Source organism: Lynx rufus, unplaced genomic scaffold (genome assembly GCF_022079265.1).
Source record: "Lynx rufus isolate CCGP_SWC_20201006 ecotype Redwood Valley unplaced genomic scaffold, mLynRuf1.p SCAF_7, whole genome shotgun sequence".
In the NCBI taxonomy this organism is placed as follows: Eukaryota; Metazoa; Chordata; class Mammalia; order Carnivora; family Felidae; genus Lynx; species Lynx rufus.
This window is the reverse complement of record NW_025814889.1, coordinates 49280757-49295720: the sequence shown is the minus strand read 5'-3', so window position 1 is coordinate 49295720 and position 14964 is coordinate 49280757. Positions and strand designations below refer to the sequence as shown.

General features: G+C 38.7%; 1 protein-coding gene across 1 annotated transcript in view; it reads right to left on the bottom strand.

Moving 5' to 3' along the window:
- Window positions 1-14964, bottom strand: part of PTPRO (protein tyrosine phosphatase receptor type O) — a 107444-nt gene that overhangs the window by 33951 nt on the left and 58529 nt on the right. Inside the window, exons 14-17 of the mRNA XM_047066330.1 lie at window positions 12779-12911; window positions 10540-10660; window positions 5001-5069; window positions 2469-2552 (exon numbers count right to left, since the gene is read on the bottom strand). Of these exons, the coding sequence (XP_046922286.1) occupies window positions 2469-2552; window positions 5001-5069; window positions 10540-10660; window positions 12779-12911 (407 nt within the window). The remainder of the gene's footprint in view (window positions 1-2468; window positions 2553-5000; window positions 5070-10539; window positions 10661-12778; window positions 12912-14964) is intronic.

Here is a 14964-nt window from a genome sequence, read left to right as displayed (position 1 = left end):
GCATATGCAGCTTTCTTTCTTTTGTTTTAATTGAGATCTGTGGAGGGTACTTTAAGGGTATTGACTACAATTGGTCTGATGATAGGTAGAATACTTGAGAATGATTAATAGATGTTGAGTAAAAATTGATGCATATGTTGAAGGTCAAAATGGAATTTATACGCACTATTTGTACCTGAATGCTATCTGATGTCAAATACTTAAAATATTGTGTTGGGTATAGTGAAGCCCTATACTAAAAACTGTTATTAAAACCAACTTAGAGGGGCCCCCAGGTGGCTCCGTTGGTTAAGTGTCCAACTCTTCATTTTGCCTCAGGTTGTGAGATCTGATCTCTTATGGTTGTGAGATCGAGCACCGAGTTGGGTTCCACATTGGGTGAGAAGCCTGCTTAAGATTCTCTCTCTCTCTTCCTCTGCCCCTCCCCTGCTTGCGTGCATGAGCACACACACGCATGCACATTTTTTTCTCTCTCAAAATAAATAAATAAATAAATCAACCAAGTTAGAATAACAGCAAATGGTCCTCATCATCCAGAACATTCCTCTGATTTGCTTACTTAACACATCATGTCTAGTGTACTTCAACAGCTTTCCTCTAGTGTCTCTTTAAAAAAAAAGAAAAATGCAAATTCTGGTATAAGCAATCTCTACTGTGAGGAAGTCCTTTTTTGTATTTCTTCCATTGCAACTCAAAATCCTAACCTTGCTAGCTGTATTTATTCTGTCCTTGGAGAAACTGAAGAACATTTAATCAACTGTCTTTTTGAATACATAACTCTACAGATTGCTTTTCGCCTTTTACTCTTTCCCTATTCCCCCCTGCCCATGCACCCTTTTTCCAGTTCATGAACTATTTTTATTGCTTTTTTCTGAGTCCTTCTGAAGTTGTCCAGATACCTGGATCTGACTGCACATAATTTAGTACCTAAACACCATGGATATTTCAGGACAATGATTTTTGGTTTTGGTCGGGAAACCACTACTTTTTTCCTGTGGCTCAGGAAAGGGAATAGATCCTTCTAGATACGTTAGCCTGACATTTCAAGATGATGATGATGATGATGATGATGATTATATTTTATAAAAACTGAAAAAATACTCTTTTGAGTTTTGATTATTAAAAATATTTAAAAGTTAAGAAAATAAGAATTTAAAGGAAGCTGCTTTTTACAGAGGAAAGAATAGATTTCAGAGAAACCTGGATTTGGAACCTGGATATTTTAGATGGTAGTATGATGTTAAGATAATCTCCTTAAGAGATTCTTTGGCATATTTCTTTTTTTTTTTCAATATATGAAATTTATTGTCAAATTGGTTTCCATACAACACCCAGTGCTCATCCCAAAAGGTGCCCTCCTCAATACCCATCACCCACCCGCCCCTCCCTCCCACCCCCCATCAACCCTCAGTTTGTTCTCAGTTTTTAACAGTCTCTTATGCTTTGGCTCTCTCCCACTCTAACCTCTTTTTTTTTTTTTTCCTTCCCTTCCCCCATGGGTTTCTGTTAAGTTTCTCAGGATCCACATAAGAGTGAAAACATATGGTATCTGTCTTTGTCTGTATGGCTTAATTCACTTAGCATCACACTCTCCAGTTCCATCCACGTTGCTACAAAGGGCCATATTTCATTCTTTCTCATTGCCATGTAGTACTCCATTGTGTATATAAACCACAATTTATCCATTCATCAGTTGATGGACATTTAGGCTCTTTCCTCAATTTGGCTATTGTTAAGAGTGCTGCTATAAACATTGGGGTACAAGTGCCCCTATGCATCAGCACTCCTGTATCCCTTGGGTAAATTCCTAGCAGTGCTATTGCTGGGTCATAGGGTAAGTCTGTTTTTAATTTTCTGAGGAACCTCCACACTGTTTTCCAGAGTGGCTGCACCAGTTTGCATTCCCACCAACAGTTCTTTGGCATATTTCTAAGATGGGGCTGATAATACTCTCTGCAGAGTTGTGGGGACAATTAAATAAGATAATTATACAAAGAGGCTTGCCAATAGCCATTTGTTCAATATTCACTGAGTTAGCATTAACTACGAAAACACTGAGACCCCAAACACAGTACAGTATTCTTGGCTCTCTACCTTCATGCATTTCTTCGTTGTTGGAAACAGAGGTCCCTAATGGATGGAGATGGTAAGGAAAATGGGAAGCATCATTTACCAAGATAAGAAGCCAATGCATTGATTGAATGAAGAAACAAATGACTAGTAATAAATGGAAGAAAAGCTTGCCAAGAACATTCCAAGAGGAAAATTTTAATTGGGAAACCAATATAGGTATAGGCCATCTTGGTACCATTAACTACTTTAATCCATTTCAAGACATGAGTCATAATTTCAGATGCTGCCAAACACATAAAATAATTAAAAAGAATTTTTCCTTTTTGTTTTACTTCTGGAGGGCTAACTTTATAGACTTTGTGTTAGGTAAACAGTAAAAAAAAAAAATCACTTACCAAGGATTAATATAAAATGCCAAAAGATAATCAGTCCAAAGACATGAGGGTAGCAGGGTTAAGAAAGCAAATATACTCCTACGCCTGTGAGCATTAATAGATAACAGATGTAAAGATGAAAAAGTGGCAAGAGTTAGTAGCATAAACTGTGAACAGATATCAGTAAATTACCTACGAAGATCAATTAAAATGACAAGCATCTTAATTATGATTAAATATTATTCCATTCTGTGAAACTTAAACGTGAGGGCTTAAGTGCTATCATATTGCCAAAATCAGTTTGATTCGCACACATCCATATTGTAATCAGATCTATTTCTTTCAACTTCTGTTGTGTCAATTAGTCTGCTATTAGGTGATTACATTTTACATCAGTTAAATGAGACTCTTCAATGCCTCATTAGCTAGCTCCGGTCTTATTCTTGGGTATTATTACCCTTGCAATGCTTAAACCTCTTTTAAGGAACCATTATAACATCATTTGATAGCTAACAGCAGCTCGTGGGAGGAAATATAAACCGTCAATTTGTGCGTATACTGATTTTGACAAAGACTCCAAGCTTCTGGGACACATTCTTACAAAGCTGCACCCCTAGGTATGACTTTCTATATTATTTTTAGTTTAAATTAATACCTTCTTTCTGAAAAATAACCCTTAAAACAGAGCTATGGTATGACACTCAGGTATCATTTTTCTTTTTTTTTTTTTTTTTTTTTTTTTTTTTTTTTTTTTTTTTTTTTTTTTTTTTTTTTTTTAAGTTTATTGCCAAATTGGTTTCCATACAACTCAGGTATCATTTTTCAAGACAAGGAGCTCAGCAAACTGCCTGTTCTGGAATCTGACTGATACTCAGCTGAGTGAGAGCAAAATTATTTCATTTTACTTTTAACTTCTCATTCAGACTGTTGATTTTAAAAAGTGTGTTTTGAATCCAATTTCAGGTATTCAAACCACCTGCAAAATAGAACATTCATTAATGTGGATTTTAAACTGCCCTCTGGCTGCATCTATAACTATTCTGAGAATTAGTGGGGGGAAATGGCATCACCTTGTCACTCTAGTTACTACAAATTCCCACTGAGATATCTATTTTGTCAGCCAGGAAATGCTGGTGTGCTGGCAAACTATCTTTGCCAAGAGCTGGTGGAGAATTTTCTAGATTTTCTAGAAAGGTCCTGAAGTGAATTCTTTTTTTGCCTCAGCTCTCCTATAACTGGTCTCTCATATTCTATCCATTGTGAGTGATTGTGTAGTTAGTCAATACATAGGTGTCCTGAGTCGCCAAGTATAACTGGGCCAATTTCTACATGGGCTGCTCATCACTGCTTTGTGACTGAGCCTTTTTAAAGGGTGAGCCAGACCAGAAACACGCATCAGTGAATTAGTTTCTTAATCTTGGCAAGAGTGTTAATGTATTCGAACAAACCTAGAAATGTTTACTAACTTTTCACCATCGAGGGGTTATGGGTTCTTTTTGTTCATAGTTAGCAAAAATCCATTCAGGCTAAAATTTAAAAATAGCACGACATATTGTCTTGTTAAAAAGAATCCTATTTCAACTAGACTTTCAACTGCTAGATGCCCACTCAGGGAAGCAGAATTTATATTTCAGTTAAAGCCCTCCCTCTTTCATTGATTCCGTAAAGTTTCTAGTCTCACCTAACTATTTCTTTAAGATCACCATTTTGGGGGATTTGGAAAACAAGAAAAAAACCTCAGATCTCTTACAGAGATTAACATGAAATGTATACATTTAAATAAATGTGCTTTGCATGGTCACTTGCAAAAGAAACAAAGTAGATCCTGTAAGCAGTGCTGGCTCCATTTTTAATGGTTACTTCATTAGCAATTTTGTTAGGCATCCATTGCAGTGGAGAGGATCGTTAATTCTCATCTATCACTGTTAAAGTATAATGTCAAGCAATTTAATCTCCTGACAATGCTTTCTTAATTCTGAAAATACCTCCTCCCTCCAGGTCCTTCATATGCCAGCAGGCGGAAAAAAATGAGGCCATGTTTTCCTATGGGACTTTACTTGCCCTTGAGATTTACTTACCTGTAAGTGTAACAGTTGAGAGCCCTGGGCTGTATACGTCTACTTGACTTTTGAACAAAAGGTGGTGGCTCACATTCCCGGGCACTGAAGTGTCAGTTTGAGATAGAGATGCTGCTCTGTCACATGCTGCTTCTGTGGGGTCTGTCCTGTGCCTTCGTCTGCCACCTGTTCAATGTGGGTCTTGCACTTACGCCCTTCCTTAGCTATGGGCTACATTCATGACTGCGTTAGTCCTTTGATTAATATAGTAAATACTGAGCAGACTAAGACATTTTCTCTACTTTGTGACTACAGTAAACTTATATGAACTTAATGTAGTTGGTGAAGAAAATCTAACCTTCAAAGTCCACTATCACCGAAATTGTGAAAGGATAATCAGACAAAACCATTTATCCACAAAAGATAGTAAAATAAAGTTGGAGGCACACACAGCATAGATAAGCTGTCTAGAGGCTTATTCCAAAATAATGCTCACCAATTGTATGGAAGCTTTCCATCCCTCTCCAAAGACGCAAAATTGACAAAAGTTCCTGCTCCACATTCCCTGTTTGGAAGGAACCACAAAATTAGGTTACTGCTTGACAGAGCACTCTTTTACCTTGATATAATAGAGAGCCTTTACTGGTTTATCATCACAGCATTAAATTTATAAAGGGGGGGACGCCTGGGTGGCTCATTCGATTAAGCATCCAGCTGTTAATTTTGGCTCAGATCATGATCTCACAGTTCACTTCATGAGATAGAGCCCCATGTCGGGCTCCATACTGACAGCACAGAGTCTGCTTGGGATTCTCTCTCTCCCTCTCTCTCTGCAACCCCTTCCCCCCATGCTCACTCTCTCTCTCCAAAAGAAAAAAAAAACAGCTTAAAAAACATCTAAGTTCCATGTACTTCTCTTTCACATGCAATGCAAAATAGAAAGATAAAATAATTTTTCATAAGGTTGCACATGCCCAAGTCATTTGAAGCCAAAAGGATTTGTTTTCAATCCTTTCCAAAAGGCACTCATGATCCTAGCTTAAATCTCTCTCTCTTTTTATTTTTTAGTGTTTACTTATTTATTTAGAGAGAGAGTGAGCATAAACAGGGAGAGAGGGAGAGAGAGAAAATCTCAAGTAGGCTCTGTGTTGTCAGCGTGGAGCTTGATGTGTAACTCGATCTCATGAACCATGAGAAGATGACCTGAGCTGAAATCAAGAGTCAGATGCTTAATCAACTGAGCCACCCAGGCACCCCAATCCTAACATAAAGCTTTGAACTGTTTGGGGCATAATATTTTTTACAAAGCCTCCTAGACCGAGGGTTTTCTGTTTTCAGCACATATTCTTTGTGGGGTTTTGTTTTTATAGCATTTAAATTTCCTCTCTAAAATGATGGTGGATCAAGTTGGATTTTTTTTTTCCTCCAAAAATTTCTCCTCACGTTGGGATGTCCATGTGATGTATCAATTGAGATAAGAGTATAAAAAGTGATACATATTGAAATAGATTGGCTTATGCAGTGCCTCTTGTCCAGAATGTTGCTTATTAATCTGTCAGTAGAAAATACTGTTAAAGTTGTTGTAAAGTTTTTTTTCCCCAGAAGTGGAGGTAAAAAGTAAACATATTCTCATGCCTTCTCCACCTTTGCCTAATGTCAATGGATAAACAACACAGCTTACTGGGCTCATGCATCTCATTTTCCCCCCTATATGAAATTGATTGACTTATTCAGAACTGAAGAAGGGATTTTGACATTACTGGCACACGTACTAATCACTTTAGTTACCTGCCTGCTCTTATTACAGTGTTCTAAAAACATTTTTCTTCTCTTTTTTAAAAAAAATTTTTTTTAAGTTTATTTATTTATTTTGTGTGTGTGTGTGAGAGAGAGAGAGAGAGCAGGGGGAGGGGCAGAGAGAGAGGGAAAGAGAGGATCCCACGCAGGCTCTCAGCTGTCAGCACAGAGCCAGATGAGAGGCTTGAACTCACAAACCGTGAGATCATGACCTGAGCCAAAACCGAGTCGGACACTCAACCGACTGAGCCACCCAGGTGCCTGGAACGTTTTTCTTCTTTGAAAAGTACACTAATATATTGTTATATCACATTGTGCTATAAATTACACACCATCAATTAATTTTCCTATGTCAATTTCCTATATGTAGGATTTACTTTACCTTATAATTCAAAGGTTCTTACTCTGGGGGTTAAGGATAGAATTTAGGGCTCTAGAACATAGTGGGGGAAAAGTTCATCTTTAATTTCACCACCTCTAAATTTCTAACTGAAATTCAGCAATTCCTTCAACTATTAGAGTAGGCAACAAGCCACAATAATATCATCAGTACTGATGAGATGAAATCACTAAACCATAGAAACTGCAGACATATTTCCATAATGAACCTGCTGCAGATATTGAAATATTGTTCATATTCATCACTCTGATGAAATTATGAGAGTTATTGGACATCTTACACAATATTATCGTACTATATATTATCTAATATATTTATAAAAAAGCATGTAAAGCATTTTTAAAAATAGTCTGATGACCATATTTTAATATAATTAATTTTTTTTTAATCCTATGTATTTCATTTTATGCACTTAAAAAGAAAGCATTATTCTTGGAAGAGATCCACAGGCTTAATCAGACTGCCAGAAAAGATCGCAGCACAAAAAAAATGTTAAGAATCTCTGCTCTAATGACTAGCTGGCTGAGGTAGATCCACTTCTAAATATCTTGCTGGGTGCACCACAACGAATGCTCCTGTGATAGTATTCTCAGAAATGCCACTACATCCATTACTATACCTATCCCCACCCCCACCACTGTTACTATTACGAGCTAACGTTTGTTGCATGCTTCCCAATGATTGCATTATTGCTCCTAACCATCCACTCACCTAGGGGCTATTCCCGTATCTTCTTGAAATACATTCTTTCCCTTGCTTGCAGGCCACGTAATCTCTTAGCTTTTCTTGTACTCCGCTGGGTGCCTCTTACCAGTTTCCTTTGCTCCTATCTTTTTATTCTTCCCTGAAAATCTTGATATTAGATTGTTCTGGTGCTTAATCCAGGACCCTCTTCTCTAATTTACACGCACTCCCTCCAGTAAATGAGAATTTCATCCAGCTTTATATAGCTTTAATACTGTTTATATGCTAGCAACTCCCAAAGTCATATCCTTAATCCAGACTTCGCTCCTGAACACCAGACCTTTGTGTTCAACTCCCACTCCACACCTGCACTTGAAATCATCTTAAATGTAACATTTCCAAAACCAAAGTCTTGATGTTCCTCCAACTCTGAAATCCTCATCTGGAATCCCATTTCAGTTGGTGGTGACTCCATCCTTTCCAGTTGCTGGGACCAAAAACCTTGGAGTCATCTTTGACCCTTATTCATTTCCATTTCACGTGCAATTTGTTAGCCAATCCCCTTAGCTAATGACTCTGTTTTCAAAATATATCCAGAATCTGATCATTTCTTCCTACCTTTATTGCTGCTATCCTGGACTAAACTATTACCATCTCTTGCCTGGATTACTGGAATAGATCCCCCAGTTAATATGCCTGCTTTTGTCTCAACAGATTGTTTTCTTAAAAAAAAATTTTTTTAACATTTACTCATTTTTAAGAGACAGAGAGAGACAGAGCACGAGTAGGGGAGGGCAGAGAGAGAGGGAGACACAGAATCTGAAGCAGGCTCCAGGCTCTGAGGTGTCAGCACAAAGCCTGATGCGGGGCTCGAACCCACGAACTGTGAGATCATGACCTGAGGCAAAGTCGGACGTTTAACCAACAGAGTCACCCAGGTGCCCCTCAATACAGATTGTTTTCTAATGTAAGGCAGCTCTTCTGCCCCAAGTCCTGAACTCAGAATAAAAGCATAAGTCTGTCCTTTACTCAGGATAAAAGTATAAGTCCTCACAATGGCTTACAAAGCTCTACATGATCTGACATCATCTCCTGCTAAACCTTCCTTCATTTCCTCTGCTTTAGCTGCACTAACCTTCCTACTACTCTCTGAACATGTTCCTGCCTCAGGACCTTTGCACTGGCTCTTTCCTCTACTCTTCCCCTAGAAAACACATGGCTAACTCCCGCATATCCTTCAAATTGTTTCTCAGATATCCTTTCAGTGAGACTCACCCACCTCCCAGAGATCTTCTACACGTATTCCTTATGCCTGTACTGCTAATTTCCCTTACTCTGCTCTATTATTTTTCTCTTATTGTCTGCTCACATGCCATGTAATCTTTTTACTTTTATTGATATTACTTATTATCTACCTCCTCCACTAAAATATGAGCTCCATGAAGGCAGAAATTCTCATCTGTTTTCCCAAGCATCTGGAGAGCCTGACACATAGCAGGTGTCCATTAATATTTTTTAATGAATAAATGAAATTTCAGTGAACTGCACAAGGTGACATAGATTGTAAATTAAGATTTGATCCCAAGGAGTGTAATTTTAGAGCTCTCTACTCTAGCCACAGTGTGGTACCACCTTCTTCCCTATCCTTCTAAGATTTTTTTAAATGACAACATTCAAAAAGTTTGATATTTATATTTAGACTAATCTCTTTTCTCTACGTTAATAGAAGCTCATTTTTATCTCCTTTCTGGGGCAGGTCAGTTTATACCTTTAAATACATTTATTTATTTATTTTCTTAAAATTTTTTTTAATGTTTATTTTATTTTTGAGAGAGAGAGAGAGCGCAAGTGGGAAAGGGGCAGAGAGTGAGAGAGAGACACAGAATCTGAAGCAGGCTCCAGGCTCCAAGCTGTCAACACAGAGCCCGATGCAGTGTTCGAATTCATGAACCCTGAGATCATGACCTGAGCAGGAGTCAGATGCTTAACTGACTCAGCCACCAGGAGCCCCAAATATATTTATTTAGGTACATATCTCCACCTATATTCTAAGTGCTTAGTGGACAACTTAGATGTCTGATTTTTATTTAATTGTGCCATATAAGACACCGATTAAATCATTATTGGATGGATACATTTAGTTATGAATGTAAATGATAGAATTCTGAGAAAGAAAAAGGATGTTGATTGGCAGTTCAGCAGGCTCCCAATGGGTAAATATAAATTTGAATCAAATTTCCCAAACCCTGTAGTACTCAACTAAACAACAGTTTTTAAGAGAATTGATGGATTGTTCTGATAATATAGCGGACCACCGAAAGTACTTGAGAATGTGCTCTGATAAGAAACGCATCAGTGGTCAAAGGAATAGGGAATCACCAAAGTCATAAATCAAAAGTCTTTTTCGGCTGCAAGAAAAATGAAAACTGCCTGCAAGTCTGAGTAGTAGGAACAAAACTGAGAGGGGGCCTCGAATGGACCTGATCATAGACTCTGCAAATGTTTTCTAAGACAGTTTTGGCAGAATTGATGAAAAGAGGGATGTTTTTCTTCTTGTGGTCTCTCCATATATTAACTCCTTTCATTAATCATACTAAGTAGCCATAGATCTTTATTTGACTCCAAAATACGTTTGAAAATATCCAAACGTCATTAATAGATCCCTTTGTATGCGTTTCTTAAAATGACAAGATTGAGAGTAGGAGATCTGGATTTGTATAAACAATCATTTGCTTTGCCATTTCCACTGTGATGTTTTCTTGTTAGCATTATTATCTTTTAATGTCTATTTATTTATTTTGAAAGAGAGAGCAAGAGGGGGAGGGGCAGAGAGAGAGGGGGAGAGAGAATCCCAACCAGGTTCTGCGTTGTCAGTGCAGAGCCTGACATGGGGCTCCAACCCATGAACCATGAGATCATGACCTGAGCTGAAATCAAGAGTCAGACGCTCAACTGACTAAGCCACCCAGGTGCCCCCATCATAATGTTTTCTAAACTAATATTTAAAAGTCTACCTAGAAAACACACACAATAAACACTGAAAACTGAAATGAAACTTATCGCTAATAAAATTTAGGTCTGCAAAAGTATACACGTATGATAAATTAAAAAACTTTACAGGCCGTGGGTAAAAGATTAACCAAACTTAACTTACCTTGCCATCTGCAGATGTTTTTTCCTAAGAATTATAAGGGTCACGAGCAGCAGTCCAATTAACAGCGTGCTGAGGATGGCCAGCACGGAGATGACCACCACGTTGGGGTTCATCTCTGTCACTAAAGAGAAAAGCCATGCATTTTCATTACAAACTTCCATTACACAAAGCTAACAGAACCACTCGTTGTTTTCCATTGATTTTTAACACCATGGAACTTATGATGTTGAAAACAAGAGCAACAATGGTGTTTCTCCAAGCCGACAATGACCTCCTCCTGGTCAAATATAATCTAGCAAAGCAGTTTGATAAGCAGTGTTCAGGTACCTAGAGGAATTGAGTCCATCTCCAAAGCTTCTGTTCAGAATGTTCTTACAAAGGGAAATTATAAACTGAATAGTGCCTATACCACCGTTTAAATTCTTTTGAAAATCAAAATATCTAGAGGTCATCATCACGCGTTATTATTGCTTCACATTTTCAGAAGCTTGGAGAGGGGCAGGTTTTCGCGTTACGCCTATGACGTTAAAGGCAGAAAGCACAACTGTATATTGCACTCGCAACTAATAACGTATATGAAAAAGGCATTAGCAAGCTACCATCTGCTGCAACACTTAACACATCACTAGAAGCAGGCATTCTGATGATCGGTAGCCATATGTTGAGAGGTTTCCCATCTGCACAACTCTAGAGATGAAACCGATTATTAAGTCGTGGGGCCCTTAAGAACAGGGGCTGTGTCCCTTGCATATACTTTATATAAGGGCTGCTATGGCACTGCGCGTTGCCTAGTTCACCACACTACAGGGAAGAGCCAGATATTAACAATGGGGACTACGTGTCACATGTTTTTATGAAATTCGTTACGGTGGACCCAAGAGGAAAGACTGCTACCATCCTCAGCATTGATCATAAAATCACACAACCGGCCACCACATTCAATCCATAAACCTTTGTGTATTTGCCACTTCCCATTTGGGCCAGCTTGATTCCTGTTCACAGGCAGAGTAACTGAACACAAAGAACATTAGACTCATGGTCAGGAGACCTTTTTCAGGTTCATTTGACTACTAACTGTCATGTGGAGAAGCCATTTTATCTGTCTCTCTGGGTCTCATTTTCCTTACTTGTAAATAAGCTTAATAGTGTCACCTGTTTTTGCTATATTCTGGTAGCAATGACAGGGAATAGTAAGCATGAAGAGACACAGAATGGTAGAAAGGACACAGAAGTGACAGACCATTAATATACTTTTCAGGTCCACTTTTGTCCTCTTTTCTGGAAAAATAAAAATTCAAAACAGAAAACAAACAACTATATGATGAATGCTACAGAAATGAAAATAACCCAGTAAAGGGATCTTGTGACAGTGAAAGTTTGTATTACAGGAGATTTCATTGAGGGTCTCAGGTTGCAGAATCAGACTCCAACAAACAGGGGAGCAACACATTTAATAGAACTCAGAAGGGGAAAAGGAAAACTCCCTTATTCCAGACCTTTCATTAATTTCTAATTTCCCTACTTACAGTTTGGCTTCATTGGAAACTCGCCTGCTCTGACCCAGTAATTTAGCATTGTCACCGCATGGTCAGTGACGGCTAAGGGCTGAGGGACAACAGATGAGTCCTAATCGATCAGGGCACTGTGACCACTGCTGGACAGGAGGATGACGATGGAGGAGTTGATGGTGGCAGCTATCACTCACACTATGTGTGCAAAGCTTTACGTATTTCATTTCTAGGCTTCAAAACAGCTCAACGAGGTACACATATTATGATTCCACTTTCGCAGATGAAAACGCAGAGGCTCAGAGATAGTAAATATCTTTCCCTAAATCACATAGCTGGTAAGGGCAGGTACGTGCTCCCTGACCCTGCAGCCTGGAATGTTTCAGTGGAGCATGGATCTATTAGAAGTACAGAGTACATATATTTGAAAAGAAAATGTAAGGAAAATCTAAAAAGATAAAACTTCTGGGGGTGCCTGGGTGGCGCAGTCTGTGAAGCGTCAAACTTGATCTCAGCTGAGGTCATGATCTCACAGTTTGTGACTTCGAGCCCCGCATCAGGCTCTGTGCTGATGGCGTGGAGCCTGCTTGGGATTCTGTCTCTCCTCCTCTCTGCCCCTCCCCTGCTTGTGCACTCTCGCTCTCTCTTTCAAAATAAATAAATAAACTTAAAAAAATAATACAAAGATAAAACTTTCAAAGACACCGGATTCCACGAATGCCATGAATTACCCATTGTGGAGACAGCGATGAATGTGGGGACACTGGGGCTGTCGTGGCTGAAGCTGGTGACACTACAGTTGTAGGCAGTGGCAGGAAGGAGGCTGGAGATGGTCACAACGTGAGAGGAAACAGAAATCGGTTCCTGGAGATGCAGAACATAAGATCAATGTTATATTATCTCCACCTGCTTTGTTTTTTAAACTATTTTTCAGAGCCGAGTGGGTAATATATAAACAGTAAAGAAATTAAAAGATGCGAAAGGATAGCAATGAAAAATAAGCTTCCTTATTTCACTACTTCTTATCTACCGAGTTCTCTTCCACGGATGGAGCCGTTGTTGTCAGGCATGTTTTTTTTTTTTTCTTTCCCATCTATATTTTATGGAGGTAAAAACATAAGACACAGCTAAACAAAAGTGATAATGTAGTTCACACATCATGCTGCTTACTCTTTACCTTGATTATCAGTATATTTCGGTGCTTTGCCCCTGTCAGCACAGGTAAAGCTGTTTTATTCTTCTCAAGGGCTTTGTAGGTTCCCCTACTGAGGAATGTTTACACTGTCCCTGATTTTTTGCGATTACAAACAATGCCACAGTGAACATAATTTTAAATTATGGGAACAAACATATATGTACACACACTCAATATATATATATGTGTGTATGCATGTGTACACATGCACCTTCATACACAAAACCTGCATGTGTGTAGATATGTGAATGTGCATACATATATGTATACTCATGTTCCCAACAGTTGAATGCTGGGTCAAAAAGTTGTGTAGTTTTCATTTGGAAAGCTACTGACATACTGTCTTCTGCAGACATGTTCCATGTTATCCTGCCACTGTCAATGTGGGACAACACCTGTTCCCATTTACTGCTTCCAATCCAATGCGTCCGCAAACTCTGAGTTTTTCCAATCATATTGGTGGAAATTGTACCTCATTGTAGATTTATTTTGCATTTCTTTTACCATAAATGAACTTGATCATCTTTTCCTATGTTTAAGAATCTTTTGGGGTGCCTGGGCGGCTCAGGTAGTTAAGTGTCCGGCTTTGGCTCAGGTCATGATCTCACGATTCATGGGTTCGAGCCCCACGTCAGGCTCTGGGCTGACAGCTGGGAGCCTGGAGCCTGCTTCGGATTCTGCGTCTCCCTCCCTCTCTGCCCCTCCCCTGCTCTCTCTCTCTCTCTCTCTCTCTGTCTCTCTCAAAACTAAATAAACATTAAAAAATGTTTTTAAAAAAGAATCTTTTGTGTTTATTTTCTATGATATATTTGTTTTGGGTTGTTGGTCTACTAAAGACATTACCCCCTTTGTCTGCATTCTCAGCTTTTAAACAGCAGCCACCAAAGGCATAGCAACTTTGAGTTCTCAAAAACATTTGACGTTAACTTATTCTTGAGTAGAACAGATTGTTAATTTGTTGGGCCAGTGGTTGGACCAGTGACAAGTACCACAGTACAATATAAAAAGATGAGCCAGCATAACATTCTTTTTCAAAACAGGGATCTGAAACACTCCTGCCTAAAGAGATGACAGCCATCAGCACTTATTTCCAACCCCACGTCTTTTATTGTCCTACAAAAGAATGATTCTAAGGAAAGGCTCAATTGTAATAAGCAGCTACATAACCATTGTTTTCTTGAGGAAAGATGTTACTATAGCCGCAGAGAAGAAAATCCACTACTGACAAAGCAGTTATTTCCAAAAAGGATTCTTTGAATAGAAAAAGAGATTAGCTGTTCAGTATAGATCAAAAAGAGATAAGTTTGTAGAAGAGAGTATCAAAAGGGGAAAGAAATCAAAGCAAATTATCTTAACATTCTGTATGAAAAGATTCCCACTCCCAGAAATCCTTTCTTCTTTTCAATCTCATGAACTGCATTATTTAAAAAGCATCAATTATTCATGTTCATAGAATTAGTCTCTACCCTGCATTTTGTGACATCCTTCACACACTTGACCTTTTCCTTCCACGTCTGACTGTAAAAAATTGTTTTCTTGTGGCTTTGTTACCCTGGGAGCTCCCGGTTCATCTCCCTCCTTCCCTTCCTTTTGACCTGGTGAATAACTCAGGAGTCATTCTACCTGCTGTTTGTGATTCTAAAGCCTTCACAATCACCTCTCTCAGCCTTCATTTTCCCAAGCGAAATTGTCCTCCTTACTGACTAGAAATAGTCCCTTCTT